Source organism: Eulemur rufifrons, chromosome 7 (assembly GCF_041146395.1).
Source record: "Eulemur rufifrons isolate Redbay chromosome 7, OSU_ERuf_1, whole genome shotgun sequence".
Lineage (NCBI taxonomy): Eukaryota > Metazoa > Chordata > Mammalia > Primates > Lemuridae > Eulemur > Eulemur rufifrons.
Window position 1 is genome coordinate 256,096,762 of NC_090989.1, and position 26,073 is coordinate 256,122,834.

General features: G+C 53.0%; 1 protein-coding gene across 1 annotated transcript in view; it reads left to right on the forward strand.

Moving 5' to 3' along the window:
* Positions 1-26,073, forward strand: part of COL15A1 (collagen type XV alpha 1 chain) — a 174,209-nt gene that overhangs the window by 102,752 nt on the left and 45,384 nt on the right. The window contains exons 8-17 of the mRNA XM_069472141.1: positions 2,152-2,699; positions 3,884-3,958; positions 5,339-5,419; positions 11,169-11,316; positions 14,862-14,980; positions 17,362-17,496; positions 18,663-18,815; positions 20,802-20,951; positions 21,365-21,508; positions 25,262-25,315. Of these exons, the coding sequence (XP_069328242.1) occupies positions 2,152-2,699; positions 3,884-3,958; positions 5,339-5,419; positions 11,169-11,316; positions 14,862-14,980; positions 17,362-17,496; positions 18,663-18,815; positions 20,802-20,951; positions 21,365-21,508; positions 25,262-25,315 (1,607 nt within the window). The remainder of the gene's footprint in view (positions 1-2,151; positions 2,700-3,883; positions 3,959-5,338; positions 5,420-11,168; positions 11,317-14,861; positions 14,981-17,361; positions 17,497-18,662; positions 18,816-20,801; positions 20,952-21,364; positions 21,509-25,261; positions 25,316-26,073) is intronic.

Here is a 26,073-nt window from a genome sequence, read left to right on the forward strand (position 1 = left end):
GGGAGGGGGCTTCTAATGCAGCCCCAGGAGGGGAGGGTGTGGGTGTGGGAGGTGAAACAAGGGATTTCAGGGAGGCGAGGCCTGGGCTGAGTCTTGAATGGTGAGCAGGAGTTATTCAGGCAGAATCCCTGGGGTGGGGTGGGGTGGATGGCAGAAAAGAATGCATTCCTGGGGAGGGGGACTGTGCCAGGGCTTGTTGGGGAGTAGGGAGCACAGCTGGGTCCAGACCACAAAGGGCCTCTCAAGCCAGGTGGCAGCAGCCTGGTCAGCCCTGCCCTGAGGCCTTGGATAGCCCTAGGAGGCTTCTAAGCAGGCCACCAGCAGATTTGCTCTTTTGTGGAGAAGAGGGTGATCATTTTCATAAAACTTGTTGGGAAATGTTTTCCGAGAAATTGGTTATAAAGGATAATACAATGAATACTTCCATTCAGTATCACTTAGTGTAAACAATAAGTATTACCACTATAGGTGAAAAGCCCCATGGGCCTCTCCCAAATCGCCTCTCTCTGCCTCCCCTAAATGTTGGCAAGAACACGTTGCTGGGGAGCGTGCAAAATGGCACAGTTGCTTCAGAGAACAGTGTAGCAACATTCAGTAACGTTGCAGGTGCACATACCCAGATCATCCAATAATTCTATCCCCAGGTGGTGGAATTACCTGCACAGGTGGGCGCGAGGAGACGTGCATAAGGGAGTCCCTAGCAGTATTGTTTGAATAGTGATGGAAACGTCACTTTCCAGCAGCAGTGAATAAAGTGAATAAATCCATTGCAGATTATTTACGCTCTAGAGTACTGTCATGAAAGTTTAAGACCAGAGCCACAGGTATCAACAAGGATAAATCTCAAAAATGCAATGTTGAGTGAAAAATAGAAAAGCAAGTGCCAGAAGACCACATGCAGCACGCCAGCATTTATCTGAGGTTTAGAATACGGACAGCGATTCTGCATTCTGTTAGAGACACATACTCGTGGGGCAAACATACAAACAAACGCACGGCAGTGATAAGCACCAGATCCACAAGCGTGGCTGCCTCGGGTGCATGGGCAGAAGGACAGGATTGGAGAGAGTTCATGAGAGCTTCAGCTTAATTGATATTTTCTTTCTTAAGTGGAGTAGTGGACACATACTTATTCCTCATACTATTCTTTTAAAAATGTTTAATAATACATTCTAATCTAATATTTTCCAAAATTGTTATTGCAGTATATAGTAATATAAAAATTCTTTTTTTTTTTTTTTTTTTTTTTTTGAGACAGAGTCTCACTCTGTTGCCCGGGCTAGAGTGAGTGCCATGGCGTCAGCCTAGCTCACAGCAACCTCAAACTCCTGGGCTCAAGCGATCCTCCTGTCTCAGCCTCCCGAGTAGCTGGGACTACAGGCATGCGCCACCATGCCCGGCTAATTTTTTCTATATAGATTTTTAGTTGTCCATATAATGTCTTTCTATTTTTAGTAGAGACGGGGTCTCACTCAGGCTGGTCTCGAACTCCTGACCTTGAGCGATCCACCCGCCTCGGCCTCCCAGAGTGCTAGGATTACAGGCGTGAGCCACCGCGCCCGGCCAAGTAATATAAAAATTCTTAATGAGATATTTTACATTCCTTTTTCCAAACTAAGTCTTTGGAATTCGGTTTGCATTTTACACTTACGACACACTTCAAGTGCTCAGTGGCCACACGCAGCAGGCGGCTACCATACTGCACGGGGCGGGGCTAACGCATCTTAGAGAGTTGTATCAGGCGACCTCTGAGACTCCTTTCTGAACCGGAAAGTCTATAACCCATTAATGGGTAATGGAATCAATTTTGGAGGTCATTTCCAGCATGTTTTTCATAAAAGAGAAAAAGAATAATTAAATGGAAAGGAAAATATTCGAGTGCCTGGTGAGTATTAAAAGCCGATAATGTTTTATGAAATGTTTGTTTCAGTGTTACAGATAAATATTTATCTACACATGTGCATATCAGGTTGCAATGTAAATGCATTTCTTATTGTGGGTCGTTGTCAAAAAGGTTTGAAAAACAATTTAGAAACTGCAGTTTCAGGGGGTAGCTGAGGGGTCCTGATTCATTCGTGACCATGTTTCTTCCTGGCTTCCGAGCACAGTGGAATATGCCTGTGAACACGGCCTCTCTCTCCCTCCCTGCAGAGCCCGCTTCCCAGGGCCCCCTGGACCTCACAGCGCTCATCGGTGTGCCGCTGCCCTCGTCCGTGTCCTTTGTCACGGGCTATCGTGGCTCCCCAGCCTACAGCTTCGGGCCTGGTGCCAACGTCGGCCGGCCGGTCAGGACCCTCATCCCGTCCACCTTCTTCAGGGACTTCGCCATCAGTGTCACGGTGAAGCCCAGCAGTGCCCACGGCGGCGTGCTGTTTGCTATCACTGATGCCTTCCAGAAGGTCATCTACCTGGGCCTGCGGCTCTCGGGTGTGGAGGACGGCCACCAGCGGGTCATTCTCTACTACACGGAGCCTGGCTCCCACGTGTCCCACGAGGCTGCTGCCTTCTCGGTGCCCGTGATGACCAACAGGTGGAACCGCTTTGCCGTGATCGTCCAGGACGAGGAAGTGACCCTCCTCGTGGACTGCGAGGAGCACAGCCACATCGCCTTCCAGCGGTCCCCCCGGGCTTTGGCTTTCGAGCCCAGCGCAGGAATCTTCGTGGGCAACGCGGGAGCCACGGGGCTGGAGAGATTCACCGTGAGTCAAATCCCGCTCCCGGCAGATCAGGGAGGCCAATGGACAGACACCCACCATGCAGTAACTACAAGCAGCTATTGTCATTATTCTATTCTTATGTCCTCGAAGAGGCATGCGAGCTATGGTGGGAAGAACACTAGGGACCCAAAAACCAAGATTCCAGTCTTCAGTTTTCAACTTAGTCTGCTGATGTTAGACAGTCCCTGGGTTCCCTGATCCTTTCGGTTTTCTTATCCGGAAGAGGAGATAAGAAAACCTACCAGAAGTCCTGTGCAGTCAAATGAGATAACCTGTGTGAAAGCACTGTGCACATTTTAAGGCATTATAAAAAAAGATTAAGGTTTGTTACATCTTCAAATGATTTTATCTTTGCATACAGGCAGCAGCTACACTTGAGTATTATTTCCACAACGGTGGAATACACTAGAATACCACAGTGAGGTAGCTTCTCTCTCTCCTTTTGGACAATGTGCACTAAAAAAAAAAATCGGAAAGCTAACTTTGCTGTAGAAATGGGCTTTTACGAATAGGCCATTCTAAAGAAAATTGCTAAATTATTGTAGTTATTCATCTAATCAGCACGTGCGTTTACTCCTACCTCATTGGTGAACAAGAGCCCTGTGGGGTGGAGTTGGGGTTTATTTGATAGTACAGTGGAAGACGGTGGAGAATGCTAAGAAGTTCAAGTGTGATGGATAATTTTTAAAATGCCCACTTTGAGGGCCTCGTGGAGAAGGCGCTGACAGGTATGGGAGAACCGGTGAGAGCAGAGGCAGGGAGGCTGCCTGGGTAGCCTTTCCTGGGACAAGGCCTTGGAGCCCAGAAGCTCTGAGCCCCGGGGGAAGGACACTTCCTGGGACAGGGAGACATGCATCAGGGCCCACAGCTGCCAACCTGGGGGCTCGGAGACAGGAGGCTGCCGTGGGGTCCACACTTGAAACTCACTGCTCCCCGAGGACCTCTCTGGCTCAGGGGCTCAGTGCTATATTGGCCCAGGGACAGTCCCTCCCCACCAGCGGAGAGTGGGCCAAGAGGTGACTTGGCTTCCTGGTCACGGCCACAGGCAGCACATTCTCACACTCGTGCTTTCTCTTGTTCTTCTCCGTTACAAAAACAATCATGTTTTCACTGGCAGCCACGCTGTGGACATGCAAACCGTGGTTCTGACCCCTTTCTTTCCCCAGGGCTCCATACAGCAGCTCACCGTCCACCCTGACCCCAGGAAGCCCGAGGAGCTGTGTGAAGCCGAAGAGTTCTCGGTGAGCCCCTCGCACCCCGGCGGGCCCCGCAGCCCCACAGCCGGGTGGCTCTCCCTCCCCAACGGCAGAGAGGCTCTGAAACCTCTCATCCTGGCAAGTGCTGCCTTGAGTCCTATTCTAGGCTTTTGGCTTTATTTCACCTTTAAAGAGCTTCAGCCATCTCTTTGCTGCGGGGGGCTGTGTTCCTCACAGGGTGTTGGATTCGTCCACGGCTGCGGCAGTCAGTGGCCTGGTTTCCAGCCTTCTCGCCAAGAAACGGTGTCAGGATTCTAAAATCAAAATTAAAACTCTAAGATATTTTGGGTATAAATTCCTATGAAAAGTAACCTAAATTTAGCTTTTGTGCTTGGCAAGTGACTCAGCTCCGAAGCTGGGGATGGGGTGGCGGGTGGGGAGATAAAGCTGGCTCCTTCTCCTTCCCTCCCTCCCTTTCCTCCTGGATTTGCTGAGCACCTGCAAGGTGACAGCCCTGGGCAGAGGCTGGAGGTGAAGGGATGAACAGGGCGCGGCCCCCGCCCTCCAGCTGCACACCCAAAGGCAGTGACAGAGCTGAGTGTGACGGAAACACAGGGAGGTCCTCAAACCCAAACTCAGCGGGTCAGGTGGGAGCAGGAGGAGGAGGAGCTCGGAGCAGGTGAGGGCGAAGTCGCTGCCTGACCAGTGACAAGCAGGTGTTCGGCAGATGAGGAAGAAAAGGCCTTCCCGAGAGAAGGGAGGACATGACACGGAAAGTCAGAGGCAGGCAGAAGGGGACATATTGCTAGAATTCCTGTTGCTCTTTGCACGGTGTCAGCCCACTATTAAACAACGTTGATTCCACTGACGTAGTAAAAACCAGAATGCTGTCCATTCAGTTGGAAAGCCCTTCGGAGGTGCAATTTGGCTCTGTAAGAACATTTGTCCTCCTTGAGCACGTGGTCCTGGCCTGACATTCACATGAAGCGAAGAATAGGGACACCTGATGTGTCATTATTCGTCCATCTCTGCATCGCCATTAATATTGAAAAAGTAGAAACAGCCCAGGAGTCCAGGACGAGGGACTGGTAACAAAATCATGGCGTGTGGGCTCATTGGCTGCCGTTAGGAGGCTAATGATGATGAGGGGACAATAGGAAGTCATCCCTCAGCTGTCATGGTTCCCAGTGTAAGATTCCAGTGACAACCTCACAATGATTGGGAGAGTGAAGGGAACCTGGACAAAAGAGTAATCAGCCATGCACACTGCACACCTGCTGTCCCCTTGGCCCGCTCTGGCTCTGTCACACACACGGTTCCCCGGCAGGAGCGGGCTTGCTGGCTTCTCTGATTTCCCCCTTGCTGGGCTCTTGTGGAACCTGCCGCCCCTCTGCCCGGTGTGCAGCGTGGTTTGTCTCTACACAGGCCTCAGGAGAGACCAGTGGGCTTCAGGAGACAGCTGGAGTAGCTGAGACCGTCGAAGCCGTCACCTACACTCAAGCCCCGGTGAGTACTGGGGTGCTGTGCCATGTGGTCTTGGTCAGCTTTTAGGGGGCTGAAAATTACCGGAGAGTGCCCAGAGCCCCGGGTCTGACGCCTCTGTTTTTAGATCTGTGAGTTTAATTGTTGACTCATCTAGGGAAGTCAGGAAAGTGCTGGCCAGTGGGCATTTTGCAAAATCCTTAGGTGAACTGGGACACCTAGGTGTCACCCTGGGCTGTGGCCACGAGAGGGCAGTCCAAGGGCAAAATTTGTGCTCCATTGCTTCCCAGCTCTGTGGCCTTGGGCAGCTTACTCAGCCTCTCTGAACCTCAACGCCTCTTCCACGGAATGGTGACAGTAATGGTCCCATCCCACAGGGTTGTTGCGAGGGTTAGATGAGGCAGTGCAGGGACAAGTCACAGCCCCGTGGCTGGCACAAGGGAAATGGCCCGGAATGATGCTGTTGCTACACTTGCTCAGGGCTCCGGCTGTGAAAGCAAAGTTGGGCCCCCACTCCTTCAGGTGACACGGTCCTCCTGGGAGCTCACTGCTGAGCCCACGGGAGAGGCAGCCAGGGGCTCGGGCCTCCTCCCTCCTGGTAATGTACCCTGTGGCCGAGACGCGGAAGTGGTTTCGAAAGCACTGAGTCAGACTGTGGGGACACCAAGGAGCCCATTTTTAATGAAAATGGCAAGCAGCGTCTGAGTCACCGAACACAGAAAAGCTTCGGCAATCTCCTTGACTGGTCTGGCTCACTCTGCAAACTCGTCGCGGCTGGAAGAAAGCAGGAGATAGAAATCAGGTGGAGGCCAGAAATGGTAGACCTCGGGCGACAGGGGTGTGGGTGCAGCAGAGTGGGACCACAGTCTTTCAGCACTGGAAGGACTTAAAGGTCATCTCTTTCTGTACAGGGGGGTACAGAAAACTGCCCTTTGTAAAGATGGGCAGACTGAGGCCCGGAAAGGGGAAGAGATTGGCCCAAGGGTGCGTGGGCAGAGCTGGGGCTAGAGCATGAGTCTCCTGATGCCCATCTGTGGGGTCATGGCCCGAGTGGTGCTGCAGAAGCCCATCCTCAGAACCGCAGCCAACTCTTGGGCAGCTGGCACGGCAGAAGTCAAGTCCAAGGTGCCCACCCACCTGCTGAGTGGGGAGGGCGCCTGCTCTGGGCAGTGCTGCAATCCTGTGTGCCCATCAGCCCTTGGCCAGCCCAGGGGCATGTCCAGGGCACGAGGCACAAGGCACAGAGTGGGGGTCCCTTGAGCCCTTGACCCCGAGGCTGCCTCCCATGCACCAGTTCACAACTCACCATGAGGCCAACTCAGGCAGAGGTGACAGTAGCCCAAAGTGGCCCTGAGAGAGGGACAGGAGAGGAGAGTGGGGTTTGAGAGCCTGAGATGATCACATGGCCCCAGTGGGGCGGGGAAGCTTGGTGGGGGGCACTGGAGCCAGGCAGCTTTGGACCAGGGGTAAGGAAGCAGGATGGGAGGGAAGAGAACTGGCTTTTCCAGATGCCCACCGTGTGCCTGGTGCTTTTGTGTCCGAGATTTTATTTATTCCTTGCCACCACCCCACAAGGGGGGTGGCATCAGCTCCTTGTGCAGATGCGGAAATGGACACTCAGGAGTTCAGGGGTGGCTTTGCCGGCGTCACACAATGGCGGAGTCAGGACTCAGGCTGGGCCCGACTGGCTCCCCTCCTGGGCCTCTGCCCAGGGCCACGGCACCGCGGGTGAGGGGCAGGTGTGGAACGCGCACCGGCCGAGGGGGGCTACGAACAGGAGTATCTGGAGAAGTGAAAAAGAAAAAGCTGTTTGTGATTTGACGCGGGGGCATCTGGGGCACCCAAGCATTTTCTTTCCCGGATTCTCCAGCCCCACTTTTCCCAGTGGTTTAAGAGAACTGGTGCAGACTGGTGTCCCACCTGGTGTGAGTCCCAGCCCTGCCACTTCCTAGCTGTTGACTTCGAACAAGGAACTTAACCTCTCCAAGGCTCAGGTTCCTTCTGTTACAATAGGGTTAGTGTGAGAATTAGACCAAATGCCCCGTGTGAAACCCCGGATGGGGCTTGGCCCGCGGCAGGGCCTGGTGGGTGCTTCTTACTACTGACCGATGGGTTTGTTGCGGGGATGAAGGGAGGAGATGTGTTAGAGTGCCCAGTTCAGGGGTGACCCTGTGCCGGGCACAGTGTAGACACCTCCTTCCTCTTGGGGTCCCCTCTCTGCCAGCTGCCTCCTGGTGGCTGGTGGCTGGGGCTGGTCAGTGTGCCAAACCCCTGAGGCTGCCCTCAGTCCTTGAGAGCACTGCCCGGCTGTGGCTCTGGGGCTGGCGGCCATCAGAATCCCTTCTGCGTGCGCCCTTCCGTCTGGGCCATGAGTCATGCTCTTCCAGGTGGTCACCTTCCCTTCAGTCTCCACTGCAGGGATGCCTTGTGGATCTGTTCTGCCCAGAGGGCACCAAGGCGTGCAGCAGTAGACAGCGTTGCCCGAGTGGTCCAGCCTGAAGGTGGCAGAGCCAGGTTTTTGGCTCTGGGCCCGGGTGGCTTCCAGTCATGCCACCTCTGAGCTGGGGACTCCCCACTTTTATCAGCTCCTGGAAGGGCCCATGGCTCTCTTTGCAGCCACCCTCCAGGACGGGGAATTTCCCTCTTCGGCTCAGACAGTCCCCTCCCTTCTCTGTCTGGCTTCGTTCTTGGAATGACTCTCACTTCCCCGCGCTCAGCCTTTCCAGCCTGCCACCCTCTGAGACACGAGCCGAGCTGTCGCCAGCGGCCTGAATCTCGGACTGTCTGATGGTCAGGGACTACAAAGTCTGCCCCTCCTCGCCCTCTTCGCCACAGGGTCAGGGGCCTTGCTGTCCAATTCTTTGCATTTCCGGAAAGGTCTGTCTTATGCTGAGTTACAGTTAACATCCCTGCGGCTCTCAGCGCTGGCTGCACATCAAAGCCACCTGTGTGTCAGGGTAGGGTGGGGGCAGTTGTGGGGAGGTCTTTAGAGAAAGATCCTTGCCCGGGCTACGTACCTGCACATTCAGATTCGTAGGTGGGAAGTGAGGTCCAAGAATCTGCACTGACAAAGAGCCCTGCAGGTGACTCGGTCCACAGCCGGGGCCTCCCTTCCAACCGCTCCCAAGTGCTCAGTCCCCACACGCTGAGCACTTTCTCCCCCGACCCTGCCTTAGTTCATGCTTCTGTTTGCCTGGGGGGCCCTTCCCCACCGCCCTTTCTGCCTGGTAGGTTCCTACTTAGGCTTCAGGTCTGTCCACGTCCCCTCCTGGGAGGCCATCGTTGCCAACCCCCTCCCCACACTTGGCTGTCACTTCCACTACCCTGTGTGTCATAACAAATCACAGTTAGTTGTGTCTGGTCTGGGTCTGGGTCTGTGCCTCCTCCAAAGTCTGACGGTTTGAGGGCAGACACACCATCCTATTTATTCATTTCTGTGTCCCCAGGGTTCAGCCAAAGACCTGGCACACACTAGGGCCTCAGAAAATATGTGTTGAATGAGTAAATCTGCTTGTGTGCACGTGAGTGTGGGCTCAGCAAATTGCAGCACTCTCAACAACAGAACTCTTATGAAGACTTGAGATTCCTATTTTGTCACAGGCCACACTGGTTCCCCATCCACGTTGACCCCCCCAAAATAAACAACCCCCTGTTTGAGGCAGGACACCTCACCCTCACTACCGAGGGTCAACTCACCAGAGTCCTGTTCTGCCCTGAGGCTGTGGCTGCCTTGTGGGGACTTTGCCAAAGGAAGTGCTTGACCAAGGGACTGGGGCCAGTGATCTCACACAGACCCCACTTTGGCCCCCTTGGGTTACCAGCTCAGCCCACCGATGATGCCGTTTCCTCCTGTGTTTCCTGAACCCTCGCCTGCCCTGCCAGCCTTATCGCAAAGCCCAGATGCCTTAAAAAGCAACGTTGCTTTAGCCACCAGCAGCCTCACTCCAGGCTAAAGATGAGCTCTCAGGGGCCTTTTCTTGGCACCATCAGGAAACCATAGCAAAGTGGCTCCTGCCTGGACACCTCACAGGGAGAGGGGAGGCACCTCCTGGGGCAGGGGTCCTTACTCACCTGCTAGACGAACATCCAGCCTGGTCTGCTCACCCTCTCCTGGGGAGCTGCCTGCTCTCTGCTCCCATCGCCGCCTCAGCTCCTGCCTCCTGGGGCTTCCTTAGTGCCACCCCTGTCTCCCAGTCCTAACCTCGACCCCGTAATCCATGCTCACACTGCTACCAGGGTGGACTCTGCAAAGGCCACAGCTGCCCCCGCCACTCCCTCACCTAATACCCCACAGTGGCTGTCCTTGCCCTTGTGTCCAAGCCCATCCTTCCCACCAAAGGACAAGCCCTCCCTGCCCTGCCTCCTGGGCTCTGTTCTGCGGCTTTTTTCCTCCAGCCCTGGGATCTTTCGAAGCTCAAGCCGTTGGGCCTTGACCTCCACCAACCCCACCCTCCACCCCTATTTTCTGTAACTCTGCGCATTCTTCAAGGCCCAACTCCTTGAAACCTCTCTTCCCACCTCCACCCTGAAGACTTTACAACACAATAAAATCGATAGTGATTTTTCTCTAGGTGTTGATATTCAAGGTGATTGTTTTCTCTTTCTTCTCATTTCCATTTGGAGTTTTTTCAGTAATGAATATGGAATATTTGTATATGAAAAATAAAGGTGAGCTTAGCCTTTCTGTGCATTTTCTACCTTTGAGAAGTCATTATTGTCCCCATTTTTACAGAGGGGGACGCTGCGGCTCAGTGGGGTTACATGACTCGCCTAACATAACTTAGTAAGTGGAGAGCTGCGGTTTGATCCGAGCCTGACTGTAGAAACCGAACCATTAAACCCTACCTTATGGGGCTCCTACAAACCCTCCTTGTCCTGGTGGACCAGAGAGTCATTGTTGATGCACTAGATTCTGACATTAAGGAAATAACCTTCTGTTATTAGTCAGGACGGGGAAGTGATGCTATGGTAACAAATAAACCCTGAAATCTTAGCATCAAAACACAGATTTGTTTCTGTTCACATCGTAAACCCAACACTGGTCAGTAGGACTTTTCCATTTACCCCCCCTGGCCCCTCGAGCTTATGGAGCGATGAGACCATTTGAACGCTGGCAAGCCCTGGGTCTTGTGAGCTGCTACCTGGGTCTGGGGACCAATGTCATGACTTTGGGGGGGGGCCCACATCAGGATTTCTGCCTGGAACTCTCAACTGCTCTGTGTTTCCAACTGTTGGGTTTTCATTTGTTTGTTTTTCCCTAGTTGGTAAAGTTGGTTAAGACACTGACTGGCTTTGGAAAAGCTATACAGATGCTGAAGTTTCCTTGGAAGGAATCCCTACCCAATTTTCCTTGTCATAGGTGTTCATGACCGTGCACATTGGGGATCAAAGTTATGTGGTGTTTACCGAGGGCGACCTAGTTCATTCATTTGTTCGATCCTTCCCTCATCTAACAGGTCTTTACTGAGCACCTTCTCTGTGCTGGCCTGTGATTCAGGGGTTGCAGAAATATGGTCCCCACGCTCAAAGAGCTTGGCTGAGACGAGCAGAGCCTCACTGTAAACTGAACAGAATTTAATGACCTCTACTTGCACCTCCTTCAGACCCCAGGAGGTGTAGTGATTGCCCAGGTACACAACAAGCAGGTCTAGGCTTTCTTCTGGGTTTATTTAGCACTTTGTAGATACATTATTTTCGCCAGTGATACTCATTGTCATTTTTCGGCTTTATTGCTAAGTAAATCATTTTATGTCTCATTTTTTTCTCCCTTTAGCCTCAGGAAGTAAAAGTTGAACCCATAAACACACCTCCAACTCTGCCCTCCCCCTCTGAGGACACGGAGCTTTCTGGTGAGCCTATACCTGAGGGGACCCCGGAAGCCACCAACGTGAGTGTCGTCCAGCACGGCAGCCCCGAACAAGGCAAGTCCTGATGCACGTTCGTGCACAGTGACCTTTTACGGAGTGATTACTATGTGTCCAGCTGGGCCGTGTATGTGACATACAGCATCTCATTTAACTTTCCCCTCAGCCCTAAAGGGCTGGATGATATCATCCTCATTTTATAGACAAGATGAGGAAATTGAGTCACAGACAAGTTAAGTAACCCAGCCAGGACTGTGTGGCTTACGAATGGCAGAGCTGGCATTTGATCTCAGATGCCTGAGCTTTTAACACCCAGACTCTACCCCTTCTGGGGTTTAACAGAAAAGCTTGTAATAATCATTACCGTTGATTGAACACCTACTGTGTGCCAAGTGTTTACACTCCTCGTCTACAATCCTGACAACATACCTCCTAGTCAATATTACTGCCACTAGCCACAACTTCGTAGGTGGAAAAACTGACACTTGGAACAGCTAACTGGTGGACGTGCCCACAGTCACACAGCCCAGAGCCCAGGCCTGACTCCAGCATCCCCACCCTTTCTGACATTTGCCACAAACCCCTGACACTCAGATGATTGGGTCAGCTAAACTCCTGTGTGGCACACGTGAGAAACTGATGGCCATCGAGGGGCAGGGACCGCTCTGGTCACCCAGAAGGTCAGTGCCAGGCCCTGGGGGGAGAGCTGGCCGCCTGGCTCCCCGTCCGGGCTGTGGCCCCTGCCTGTTGTTCCTCTGCCCGTGCAGAGAGACCAGCAAAAGCCCAAACATCGATGAGATCCCCCAGGCAGCAGCTTGACGTGTGCCCAGGGTCTGAGATCCCCAGCGTTTTCTGTCCTTTCTCAGAGGGGCAGTCATTTCAGACCAAAGTTACAGCCAAGGCCAGAGCACCTATCGTACAAGATCATTCCTACCAGCACCGTTCTTAGTAGCAAAAACAACCCAAACTGCCCAAAGTAGGGATTGGCTGGGCAAATTCTACTTCATCCATGTGTACGGCCTTGACATTGCTGATGAGGAAGATTTAATGACCCAGGGACATGCTCATGGTATATCCCACCAAGAAAGCAGACTTCAAAACTATGTGTGATGGCCGGGCGCGGTGGCTCACGCCTGTAATCCTAGCACTCTGGGAGGCCGAGGCGGGTGGATCGCTCGAGGTCAGGAGTTCGAGACCAGCCTGAGCAAGAGTGAGACCCCGTCTCTACTAAAAATAGAAAGAAATTATATGGACAACTAAAATATATATATATACAAAAAAATTAGCCGGGCATAGTGGCGCATGCCTGTAGTCCCAACTACTCGGGAGGCTGAGACAGGAGGATCGCTTGAGCCCAGGAGTTTGAGGTTGCTGTGAGCTAGGCTGATGCCACGGCACTCACTCTAGCCTGGGCAACAAAGTGAGACTCTGTCTCAAAAAAAAAAAAACTATGTGTGCTATGACCCTAATTTTGAATATATGTTATTTTTAGCTATTTGCATATAGCTAAGTAGAGCAATGTGTGTATTAGATATATTACATATTAGATATAATAGACATCAAAATGATATGAGCTGTTATCTCTGGGTGGTAGGATTATGGGTGTTTTTAATTTTTTTATTGTACTTCTGTATTTTACAAGTATTCTACAATAATATTTATCCTTGTTCTTTTTGCTTCTGCCATCAGTTAATGAATGTTACTTTAACAACTAAACTTGGGAAGTCTGTGGGTAAGAGAAGGTTTAGAGCACTAGAGAGAAAAGACCGTAGGATGATTTAGTAAAGGCGTGATAGAAGGGCAGGGTGCGGCCGGGACAGGCTGCCTCCGGGAAGAGTCAGACGGTCTGGCTGGAAGCCCTGCTCAGCCACCTCTTTGCTGAACGTGTCCCAGCTTCAGATTCCTCAACTGTCCTCTGAGAGTGTTAAAATCCCTGCCTCCCTGGTGGATGCGAGGGCTGAATCTGGCTGCGGTTGTGGCAGTGGTTTATGGTGGCGAATGCGGTTCGCACGGGTGGACTCAGGATCTCTGAGCGCGGGCGAGGGGCGGGCAGAGGCGGAGGGGCTGGGGCTTTCCTAGACTGAGGAGGTCAGATCCACGTGGGGGCCGGGACTGAGATCTGAGCGCAGCTCGGCCTGCTCCGGGGTTAGCCACACTCCTCATCTGGCGGACAAAAGGCCACAGGGAAACAACGGAGCTGGCTGAAAGGTTCCTTTTCTTCCTGGGGGCGGGGGGCACACAGCCCAGATGGTGGGAGACAGGAGCCTGCACCCCTGGCTAGGGAACACCCCAGATATTTGTATCCCACGCTTCCCGGACAGCCCGTGCAAGGGGCCTCCTCCTCTCCGCCCCCCACGGGGTCAGGCCTCAAAGGCCCAGGGCCCGCCGGCTGCTCCCACAGCACCCCCTGGTGGTCAGAGCAGGGAGGACGCGAGCCTGCGACAGGTGCGGGGCGGGGTGGGGCGCTCCCCGGGCGTTCAGCGGGTCGGTGGCCTTTGGAGAGTCAGCACGTCTCCCAGCATTGTTGGGACCACGGGACCAGCGAGAGCAAGGCGGCGGCATGTGCGTGCGGGAAGGGCCTGGCCCTGGGACAGGCCGACCTGTCTTCCCGGCCCTTCCTAGCCACTTGCTCTCTTTGGGACCTTGTTCCTCCTCTGCACAGTGGGGTTAATAATAACCTGTTAATGTGCGGATCAGGCAGGACACACATGCCTTGTGGTGATAGTGGGGACTCAAAACGTTGGATCCCCACCCAGGCTCTGCCCAGGGGCAGTGAGGGGGTGGGATGGGTCCCGGAGGGCTGGCCAGGTGGGCCAGCAGGAGGGTTACCTGAGGGAGGACGTCGGCCTAGCCCCTGGGAGACATACATGCATGGGAGTATAACTTCTTTTTCTTTGCTCAGGACTCCACTTGCTTTTTAAATTGCAAAAGAAATATGTACATGTAGTAATAAGTCAATTAATGCACAGTTATATGAACCAGAAAAATAGTAGTTTTCTTTTCTTCCACTCATGTCCTCTGGAAGAAACCAACACTAAGCAATGTGGTTTAGCAAAGTATGTATGTAAATATGAATACATAGACACACATATCCATGTATACGTATGTATATATTATGTATGTTATATAATCATTACATAACATGAATATGTTATATAATAATTATATATAACAATGATAAAGCATGTAAACTCTTAGTTTTTTTTCTGCTTTACAAATATAGAACCACATGGACAACGAACATTTATCTGTTGTTTACTATATGCCAGGGGCTTCCTTCGCTGCTTTTCTTGCATTAATTTATTTAATCCTTGTGACACATCATCCTCAAAACAACCCTAGGAGGTAGGAATTATTACAATCCCCCATTTATAGATGAGGAATTTGAGGCACAGGCTAAGCGGGATTCCAGGCCAGCAGGGGGCGCCAGAGCCTCCAGTGGAAACCACCGTACACTATTGTCCTGCGTGCTAGCGCCTTTCCTCTAATCCTGCGTTACCGTGTTATGCACATCCCTGCCAGTTAATAGGTGAAGAAATACCTCGTTATTTTCCAAGACTGCAAAATGTAGTTATTGATTACAGAATTCCTGCTTCCTGTAGGGTCTGGCCAGATGCTGAATGACACACTGGAGAGGGTTCATGCTGTGGATGGTGCCCCCATTACTGACACTGGCTCAGGCTCAGGGGATGGAGCCTCCCTTGACGTCATTGAAGAAAAGGTGAGTGAATGGTAAATTTCATTTTGTTAAGACAGTTGTAAACTTGTTCTCTTATTTCAAACTTGGTGGTGACTCTTACTAAGCGCTGTAGAGAACCGCGAGGGTTTTAGTTGAGTGTCAAGACTGCCATGGTCCTCGTGGTGCAGAGAAGGCAAGAGTCCCAGGGCTCCAGGGCTCTCCAGGGGTGCTCCAGGACCAGCGGGTGAGATGCAGTGCAAGCTTGTGCTCACACCTGCCCAGTGATGAGTGCCCCCCTCCCCACGGTCCCCCCTCCCCCCTGCTCAGTTGTGAAGGTGCACAGCTTCACCGGCCCTTAGAGCCCCCTTCAAGACAGGATCGGATTAACTGCAGGTGTGTCCACACTATTGTTTGGTGATTGGCTTTTACACCCGCAAAGCCAGTTTTTGAAATGCTGGATGCAAAATTAAAGCATAAGTAGTTTTCTCACAAAGGCCCCTGCTGAAAACCCACAATGCCAGCTCATTCCTTCCCCTACCCTGGGATGAAAACTCAGACAGTTCTCATAATTCTCTCAGTCACTAGCTGGTGAGAGTCTATTTTCCCAATACTTTAAAAGTTCAGCCCAGCAGAATATCAAAAATTCAACAAAAAATACGGTTTCTCTCCTTCCATATGCAGGCCTGCTGTAGACCAGGAACTGCAGGGAAAGAGAAGCATGGCTAGGGGTTTCCTCTCTCTTTTCTTCTTTCTCCTCCCCACTCCCCATGACCTCCCCTCCCCTAGAGCTGTTTGTAGCATTGGCAGGGGCTGGCCCACCTGGAGAAAAGGGCACAGTTGTACATGGCTAGTTAAATTGTGATCCAGGCTTTCCGTGTGGAAGATGCCTGATTGCTGGATGTTTCCCTCACAGGGCTTTTGTGATTCCTCAGAGGTCCCCCTGCAGGGGATCTAGGACTGACGTTCCATGGTTGGCCTTGTAACTTCTGCCTGGGCTTCCACCCCTGTTGGGTGCCCTGACCCTTGGATGGTGCTTAGGGTACAGTCCATTTCAAGAAGGCTTTAGCCAGCTCCCTTTGGAGGGATTATGTCTTGTCTATCTCTAGTAAAACTGCGAGACAGATCCTCTCCCCTTCCTCCTCCCCACTCCTCCCCTCCTCTCCTCTCTCTGCCTCCTCCTCCCCTCTTCCTCTCCCTCTCTCCCTCCCCCTTTCCTCCTCTCTCTCCCTCTCCCTCCCTTCCCACTCTGGGTCTAGATGGCTCCCTATTCTCACTTTTTGTCTTTCCCCGGAGAAAATCAGACACAGTCCCCATGTCTCCCAAATTCCAAGGAGTACATATCTAGCTCACCAAATGGTTTCGAGTAGGGAGAGGGGAGGGGAAGAGCCATCACATGCTAAAAATTCTCTCCATGGGCATTCTTACTCTTCAAGCACTCAACTCCACAATGAATCCTGTACCTTTTCTTGTGCAGCCTGGAGGTAGGGGATGGGCTGATGCAGGTAGAACTGGTATCATTTAATTGTCTTTTAGCATGTGGAGGTTACCTGTGAAATTGTACTTGACTTTGGGGCTTTAGCTAATAATGTTAAATCAGAAAGTCTCATTTTAACATCCTGTGACACCCTCTTCCTTCCAACTGTTTTTGAGACAATAATTCTGCAAGGACTTCATATGTTTTATGGAAAAAGGGCTCTGTGGTCAAATAAGTTTGGGAAATGCTCCACCCTACAGTCCCCTTTTTGTAGGCTCTGAAAAATCCTACAAGGAAATCTGTCTAATTTTGATCAGCCTAGTTATTTCAGTGTACAAAAAGAACTACTTTTTTGCGAAAACAAAACCAAATCCCCCAAATTTTGGAAAATGGAGATAAAACATAGTTTGGTGACAGCAACAGACAAAGCCGCTGTTTCTTTCCATTTTTCCCGTTTGCTGTGTAACTGTCAGAGAATCTGCCTGTGCATTTCCCAGAGGAAACTGAGTTGCAGGGAAAGAGGGGACGCAGAGGGTCTGGTCTGCAGAAGGCTGAGGAGGATGGAGAGGCTGCCTGCCTATCCTGGAAGCATCGCCATGGGCAAAGACACTGCTCTGATGGCTTTGGAATGGGCACGTGGGGAGGTCGCAGGGGGTGATGGGTCTCAGTAGAAGTATCTGGAGCTGGAGCAGGCTGACTTAGGAGCATTGATCTCCCTGCCACTGGAGGTGCAAACAGATGCCTGGAATCAAGCACAAGGCATGGGTGCCTGGGCAGTCTCTCCTGTCCCTGCATTCATGAAGTTGTAGACATGAAAGTCCTTGGGTAGAGAAGCTACAGAAATGCAGGTTGCTGGAAGAGCCCAAGCAGTCTGTTCTCTCCAGCCACGGGCACATGGATCAGGCCGAGGGCCCAGTGACACAGTCTCTCATGATGTCTTTGTTCGCAGGGTTTAGCAACAACAGCAGCAGGGCCAGCTGAGGTGCCCATCAGCACTGCCGGGGAAGCAGAGGCTGACAGTGTGCCCACCGGGGGACCGACCGTCTCCATGGCCACCCAGCACCCCAGGGAAGGGGTCACTCCAGTAAGGAGCTCAGAGTGCATGCTCCCCTTCACCTGTGTCCAGGGCACGGGGGTCAGCTTGGGTGGGAGCAGTCGCTGACCTTCCTCATCTGTCTGCAAAATGCAGAGTGACAGTCTTGTGGGGCCGAGTCTGAGCAGGCCAAGGCACATACTGACCCAGTCGGCGGTTGTTTGCAGAGCATGGCGTGGTGCTGGGCACTAGGCCTAGCTGCAGGGATGGATGGTGAATAGGAATGACCCAGTTCCTGGGGCCAGGGTGCTAGGAGGCTCAGCGGTAAGTGGTGGTGAAGCACGGGTGCTCTGGCAGCACAGAAAAGGGGCCTAGAACCCAGACTGGGGGTTCAAGGAAGCCCCCCTGGGGAAAGGAGGCCAAGGTGAGCCCAGGAGGATGGGCAGGACTAGCCCAGCAGATGGGAGGGACACAGGTGTCCCTGCGAGGTGGGCTGGCAGGAGCAAAGGCCTGGAGCCTGTGGACGTGCAGTCTCCTGCGTCTAGGTGTGTGCAGGGGAGGGGACATGTGACTGGAGAGGCTTCTCAGGACATGGAGGGCTTGAGAGGTGGCTCAGCAGGTGTGGGGGGTCACTGAAGGGTCTGGATTGAGGACATGATGTAGTCAGATGAGAATTCCAGAACGACCCCTCTGACTGATGAGTGGATGTGTTGGGGGCCGCGTGGGGGCGCAGCTGAGTGGTGGCGGTAGCCTGCTCTGGGGTGTGCTCAGCAGTGTCGGATCCTGCCCAAAGTCCTGGTGAGCAAGGGACTGCAAAGCATCCACTGAATTTGTAAACATGACCGTGAGTGACCAAGAAGTGGCCAATGAATGTAGAAAGCTCCTTCAACAGGAGAGCTATGCAGTCTGAGGACCTGGGTTTCTGTCCCAACACAGCGACTTAAGCACAGTAGAAGCTGCACTCTCTGCAGTGGTGGACAGAGGCTGGTGGGGGGAGCTGGGTGCAGCCACCCCAAGGGTGGGGGGTGCTGGCTTGGGCTCGCAGGGTGCCCCTCTGAGGGCTGCGACCTGAAGTCAGGTCCTGGATGTGCCGGTGTTTGAAGGTAAGGGACAGCAGGATCCAGTGTGGGAGGGCCCTGGTCGTCTGCTCCTCCAGCCGTGGTGCAGTGGATCAGGGTCCTGTCCCCTGATGTCGTCTCTGCCATCTTTCTATCCAGGGCCTGGATGATGTAGAAGGATCCGCAGCAACAGCAACAGAGGAGGCCGAGGTGCCCACCAGCACTGCTGGGGAAGCAGAGGCCAGCGGTGTGCCCACTGGGGGCCTGGCCCTCTCCACGGCCACCCAGCCCCCCAGGGAAGAGGTCACTCTGGTAAGTGGCGTCAAGATCATGGGCGGGATCAGCTACTGGCTTTCTCAGAGTGTGGGCTCCATTCTGCTCTGCAAACCCAGAGCAGCCGGCGGGGACCTCTGTGACCAAAAGCTCACTCGGGGGTGGGTGGAGTGTGCCCAGGCCTGGGTGGGGTGTGAAGAAGCCCCCAAGGCCAGTGGGGAGCTGGGCCCAGGGGGCTGGGGGAGTCAGAGCTCCTGCAGGGGCTGGCTGTGGGTAGAAGAGGGGCTGGAGGCTGTGGTGGGCTGTCAGCAGGTGGCGGGGTCAGGGTGCGGGCAGGGAGGCCCCAGCAGGGGTCAGAGGGCATGGCCAGGCCTTCCCAGCCCTCTCCTCAAGTGGTGCAGAGACCCTGCACCCAGCTCCTGCAGGGGACACCAGCATTCCAAGGCACTTGGCAAGTCTGTCCCTTTGGTGTCCCTATTATGGACACCCTTGAGTCCTTCCACCTCAACAGTGTCAAGCCTGAACGCCTCATTCCCTCTTCTCCTGTGTTCCCATTTCCCATGAATGGGGCCATTATCCCCCCAGTTGCCTAATCCAGAATTCTCTTCCCTCTTCCTTAAGTCTCACATCCCATCAAGTGTCTTCCTGTTGATTTTTCTGCCTAAACATGTCGTGAGCCGCCTGCTCTGTCCTTATCCAGCGCTGGCCCCTGCACTGAGCCACCGCGTGCCCAGCCCCAGCGTCCCCAGCCCTGGCGTCCCCAGCCCCAGCCATTGCTGAGGGCCTTGCTTGGCCCCTCCACCCTCTCTCATGACTCCTCTGCGGTGGTCAGCCCCGTGCTTGGAAGCTTCCCACCGGCCCCGCCTGCAGACCCAGCTCCTGGCCGGGCCCCTTCCTCCCCGGCTCCTGGTGCTGCAGCCTCACTGCCGTCCTTCCAGCTTCTCCGTCATGTCCCTCCCCCTCACCCACGATACCCTCTCCTGCTTTTCATCCCCGCTCATCCTTCAGAGTTCAGCACAAACACCACTTCCTTGGAAGATGCTGCCCCAGATTGCGAGGTTTCTCCGCCCTCGTCCTTGGTGGGCCTCGTCATAACTGTAATTGATAATGAGCTTGGTAAATAGTTCATGTCTGCCTCCCTACCAGCACGTGAGCTCTGCGAGGACAGGGATTACACACACGGTATCTTGTTCACTGACGGACGTCATTCCTGACAAGTGGTAGGCACTGAACGAGTAGCTGCTGAGGGAGTGCGTGGCCGGGGACATCATGTCACAGATCAACAACCCTGGCCTTCGAGGTCACTGCACACACTGTTCCCCCAGTCTGTCTGGCTGGTCAGGCAGCCTCTGGCTCCGGTCTAGCTTCCGTGCAGGGAAATGTCACAGCGGGGAGGACATGCACTGGCTGCTGGGCATTAGTATGGCTTCTGTCAGTGAATGGAGTGGGCTTCTCCTTCTCCTTCCTCTTCCCTTTCTTTTTCTCCTTCTTCTCCTCCTTCTCTTCCTTCTCCTCCCCCTCCCTCTCTCCTCTCCATTCCTCCCCCTCTTCCTCCTCCTCTTCCCCATCTTTCTCCCTTCTCCATCCCTCCCCCCTTCTCTCCTTCTCCCTCCCTCTCTTCCCCTTTCTTTAAAGGCAAAGCACTTATCACAGGGTGGGAAGGCCAGGGATCAGGTTCCAGTTCTACCAAGTCTTAGCTCAGTAGAAACTAGAACTTGCCCAGCAGGACTGTCTGGAAAGAGAAAGACTACCTGTAGAGGTGGTGAGCCCCCAGTTACTGGAGGTGGGTAATGTAAGTTAAGGCCAGAGAAGCTTGGCAGAGCTGAGCTGGGGGGACGCCTTGAGAGGTGCACTCTAAGCCTGGAGCTCAGGGGTCTGTGGGCTGAGGTCTGGTCCTGATGAGCAAAGTCAATGGAGTCACCCGTCACCTGAGGGCCCGGTGGCTTCCTGCCTGTGGCCACATACCTCCAACAAGCCAGGGACGTGGGTGAAGGGGCACAATACCTCATGCCAGTTTTTTTTCAGGGTCCAAACGGTGAAGAAAATTTAACAACAGCGGCAGCTGTGACGGAAGTTCTCCTCAGCACTTCTGAGGACGAGGAAGCCAGCGGGGTCCCCACAGATGGCCTGGGCCCCCTCACACCCACAGCGGCCCCTGGGCAAGCGGTCACTTCTGTAAGTGTCGTCTGGCATCCTCCCTGGGTCACAGGGCAGAGGCAGGTCGGGGAGACCGAAGCCATCTCTGGCCTTCGCGGAGGCGGGTACACACTCAGTCTGCGTGGGCGCCAACGGCAGGGCAGGATGCGGAGGCAGGGGTATGCCGGGGCAGGCATTGGGTTTTGTCCCAGCCTGGCTCCGTCCTAGCTTTGTCCAAGAGGGACTTTCTCAGAGCTGGGAGGAGCTGAGGCCTCAGAGGAGACGTGCACTTCAGAAGGGGAGGTGCGAGTCTGCTTCTGCGGGGGGATGGCGGTTGTAGGGACAGCGGTTGTGGCTAGAACGTGCTTTGAGCTTGGCCAGCATCACAGAAATGGGAGCTACCACAAGTCTCGGGCAAGGTGGGGTGATTCCTCCTGTTGGTTTGTGTTCAGGCCCCTGGCGATGAAGATGGCTTGGCCGCAGCCACAACAGAGGAGCCCCTTACCATGGTGGGGGCCGAGGAGTCCAGCAGCGCTCTCCCCGACGGGCCACCACTCCCCGTCCCCACGGCGGCTCCCGAAAGAGTGGTCACTCTGGTGAGAGGGTGGAGGCACGAAGATTTGGCTGGGCAGATCTCACAGGGGAGAGAAACAAAGGCTGGAGTTGTGGGAGGGGCCGACCCTGGGTTTCTCAGAGGTGGGTTTGCATTTTGGTTTGTAAATTTGGGCATTTGAGGGCCTCCAACCTGGGCAATGATGGAGGAAAGTGAGGTTCATAGAGGAAAAAGGTAAAAATGGAGCTTTGTGTCCCAAACTGCCCTGTGGATTGAAGCGAGACCTTTCTAACAGGCAGTGCTGTTCCAAGGCGTAAAAGCTGGATTTAAGGTGTGGCAGAGTCTTGCAGGAAAAGGGGTGGACGTCCCTGCCAATGCCCGTTTTCTGTGATTCTGGGCTGCGACTGTGTGACCTTAAGCAAATCCTTGAATTTCTCTGGGCCTCAGTTTCCTCGTCTGTAGGAGAGGGCAGCTGTGAGGTCTGGTCAGAGAAGGTACACACACTTGGGGTTGGCACCACTTCAGGGCTGTCACTTTGTCGTTTAGAAATAGGAAACCCAGAGCCGGCCCTCAGCTTGGGCTTGCGTGAAGCAAGGAATGAAAGTGCTCTTCGAATGGAAACATGTTTGTGCAGCCAGACACCCCACTGGTGACCAGCAGGGCTCGTCAGTTCCCCGAGCAACACTCAGTCATGCGCACTTGGAAAGCCGTCACTCAAGCCACAGGGTGGTCCGTCGGCCAGGGTGCTGCAGGACTGACCTGTGAGGCCAGGGGCTGTGGGCCAGGTGGCCAGGGGAGCCCCCGGGGAGTCCAGAATGCCCCCTGCTCCGAGGCCTCTTCCAGCGGCCGTCACTCTGCCTGCCGTCTCTCTATGGGGAGCTGTCCTCCATGCAATCGTGGGTTCACTCAGGGACCGGACACACAGCAGCGCTGGACCCTCAGTCCAGACACTTGCAGATAGGCATGAATATGCCCTCGCTCCTGTCCCCAAGAGACTTGCAGTCAAGGGGCAGGAAGTAAGCCGTCTGAACTGACACTGATGAAGCACCTTGTGTTCCAAGCGTGTCTGATTCCTGTCACCCAGCACTCTGGTGTGAGGCGAATGATCTCCATTTCAGGTGAGGGTAGTGAGACTTGGAGAGGTGCGGTCACCAGCCCGTTGCTGCATGCCTCCAGGAGGCAGAGCGGGGATTTGAACCTGGGCATGCTGGCCTGCAGAGCTCACGCTCCTGAGCTTCACCCTATGGTGGTTCTCATCTGAGAGAGTGTGGTGTAGGGGGAAGACCCTGGGCGGGAAGCCAGGAAGCCGAAGTTCCACTCCCGGGGGTGCTGCCAACTCGTGGTGTGTCCTGTCATCATCTATAAAAGGAGGAAGATGATCAGAACTCTGGGATTTAATCCTAGTTGCACATTAGAGACACCTGGGAAGCTTAAAACAGCGAGTCCAGTGCTGGACTAAGACAGACAGACACGAGGGCTGGGCTTTGGGCTCCGGGGCATCCCAGAGGGTGGCCGGCTCTGGGATCAGCCAGCTGGCTATGTGGCCCTGGGGCTTCCTAAACAAAGTCCCTGCCCTTCTGCGCCTCACCCCGAGGTACATGCAAAACACCAAGGCCAGCTCTCCCGAGCGATGCCGCCTCAGGTGCAGATAGAGCCAGTTCTCCTTTTTTGTTCTTTTTTTAACCTTTTTATTACTGAAAATCTAAAAAATGTACAGAAGGGCTTAGAATAGTGCAATTAACCCCCCACATACCCATCACTTGGTTTGAACAGTTATCAGCACTTCGCCAATCTTGCTTCATCTGTTCCACCTCCTGTCACCATCTAGTTTGGAGGGAAGGGGAAGGCTAGAATATTTCAAAACAAATCCCAAACATCCTGACATTTCACTTGTAACTAATTCGATGAGTATTGTTAATAGATTGATCTGGGACCTTTTTCTTTTTCCTTTTGATCATAGCTATTATGTCATTATCTATGTAACAAAGTCAAAAATGATTCTGTCATATTATCTAATACCCTGGTTGTTTTTTTAAAAAATGCCTCTTTACAGTTTGTTTGAATTTGAACCCAAACAAGGTCTACACATTGCATCTGGTTGACATGTCTCTTAAGTTTCTTTTAAGTTTTGATTGTTTCCCACCTTTTTTTTTTTTTTTTCTTTTGCAATTGATTTGTTGCAGAAACTGGGTCAGTTTCTTCCTTAGACCCTTTGTGTTTTCTGCTGGTGAGGCCAGCGCTGCTGGTGCAAGTGCTGAGGGTTTACTGCTGCCGGGAGACTCTTTGTCCACATGTATTAACAACCGTAACGCTGCTTCTGGTTGACCCAGAAACTTCTGTTCTAGGAATTGATCGTAACAGAGATAAAAAAAATAAATAAATAAAAAAGCAAAGATCTGTTAACAAGGAACAAGGATGTTAGTCTCAGTGTTGTCCATAATAGAGAAAAATTGGGCATGATTTAGTTAGCCAACAATAGGGGATTAATTGAATAAAGTATATTCAAATAATGGAACATTATGCAGCTATTGAAATTATACTTATTAGGAGTATGTAATGATGAAGGAAATGCTTACCAGGTAATGTTAAGTGAAAGAAGCTGGTTATAAACTTGAGTGTATCGTGTGGTCTTGACTAGTTAAAATTATACACATGCTGAAACATTGGACGGAAATGCCCTCCATAAGTGTTAGCAGTTGTTGCCTCAAAGTGGTGGAACTCTGGGATGTTGTTAGCTTCTTAATACATTTTGGTGATTTCTGCTATAGGGGCTTATGATTTTTACAATAGGTTTTTTAAAAAATCTAAGAAGGTGGGGAGAGCGAGAGAGAGGAGACATGGACGTGTGTTTCTTACTGGCACATGCTGGTGAGCATAGACTGCCACTACGTGCCTGTGCAGGGACCTGCGGCGGACTGGAACACACGCCCCGAGTCTGAGCAGGTAGTTTAAAAGCACAGTAGGGACTGTCAAGAGAGCACCCACTCTGGAATATCTTCAGGGCCAGTTTGAATCTCAGAGTCACCCACTGCAGTGTAACTTAGTGGGTTAGAGGCCGCATCAAGCCTGGCTCTGCCACATATCTGTGACCGATTTCTTCACCTCCCTCTGTCTCAGTTTACTCATACATAAGGTGGGTATCGTAATCATAGCACCTACCTCTTGATTTGTTGTGAGGATTAAAGCAATTAATACATGGAAAACTCTGCCTAGCACATAGTACATGCTCGATAAATTAGTTATAGAGAATTATTTTGCACATGAGGCTCAGAGAGGGTTAGGGCTTTGCTCAAGGTCACACAGCCCTCAGGGATCAAGTAGGGCTGAGAGCTTTGGTCTCTGGACTTTCTGCTTTGGTTTTTTGTACTGCTCACAACCACCATCTTCAGATGTGAGCCAGAAGTTGGTTAGGAAAGCCCACAGTGGCTGAAATGAAATCATTACATTTCTCAGGACTGATTCATCTGTTAGAGTCTTGTAGAGACTATAGGGAGAACATTGATCTTAAAATGAAGTAATGTATTTTAAAAATCTGTGTTGTGGAGCACTAGTGAGGGGTAAGACTGAATGTCAGGTCCGGGTGACTCCAAATGCCTGGGTCTCCATGGAGCCTGCCATCTGGTGCTGCAGGGGACACTGCAGTGACCAGGTGGCCTCTCTCGTCACGGGGCTCGCCGATTCCGGCCCAGGCCAAGCCCCGGCTCACTGGCCAGGACCAGCGAATGTCCTCAGAGCTCAGCAGCTCCATGTCCCAAAGACATTGTGACCATGTTTTAACCAAATCTTCTTGTTTTAGGCTCAAACACTACATGTGGGAATGAAAGGACAGGCTGTGCCCAAAGGAGAAAAGGTACGTGCTGTGACCATTCTAGAGAACACAAGTGTCCTAAGCCTGTTATTTGGGGTTAATTTAATCAATTCTGGTCAAGGTGGTAGTAGAAGCAGCGAGAGGGCGGAGCCCAGGAGAGACTGACTCGAGGGCCTGGGAGAGTCATGAGAACAGCAGGGACTCTTCACCCCTCACTCTGGCCCTGGTCCCCTGGTCCCCTGCCTCTCCTGACCTCCCTGGGCTGCAGGGAGGCAGTCCCCTGAGGCAGGAGGTCCTCCTGCGTCTGCCCAGGGGGTGCTGGGAAGGGAGGGCTGGGCTGGGGAGGGCAGTGTCCTCACTTCGCTCTGCCTCTGGCCACCTCAGTGGACTTCAGATGCCAGCAGGGCTCCGGGGTGCAGCAAGAGGCTCTGGGAGGGGGCATCACAATACACATATTTTGGGATTTTGTCGTCAACATTTCCACTCTCCTTTTGGTGGCTCAGGCCATTCTGTCACCTTATTTGTCAGGGCAGCCATATCTCTGGACCCTTTTGGACAGCCAGAACCTCCTGGAGGCCACTGTGTCTCCTTTGCTTTTGTCTCTCCTTTCCCAATGGGTGCTTCTGTCATTCTGAAAGCATTTCCTGGGCACCAGCCCTGTGCCGGGCGCTGGGACCTGGAGGTGATACAGGCACGGGCCTGCCCTCCATGGTCCCGGGGGAGGCAGACCTGTGAGCAGTAAAGGTCCTGGGAAGGTTACGGGGGGCTGGCGGGAGGAGCGGGTGGGCAGGACAGGCTTC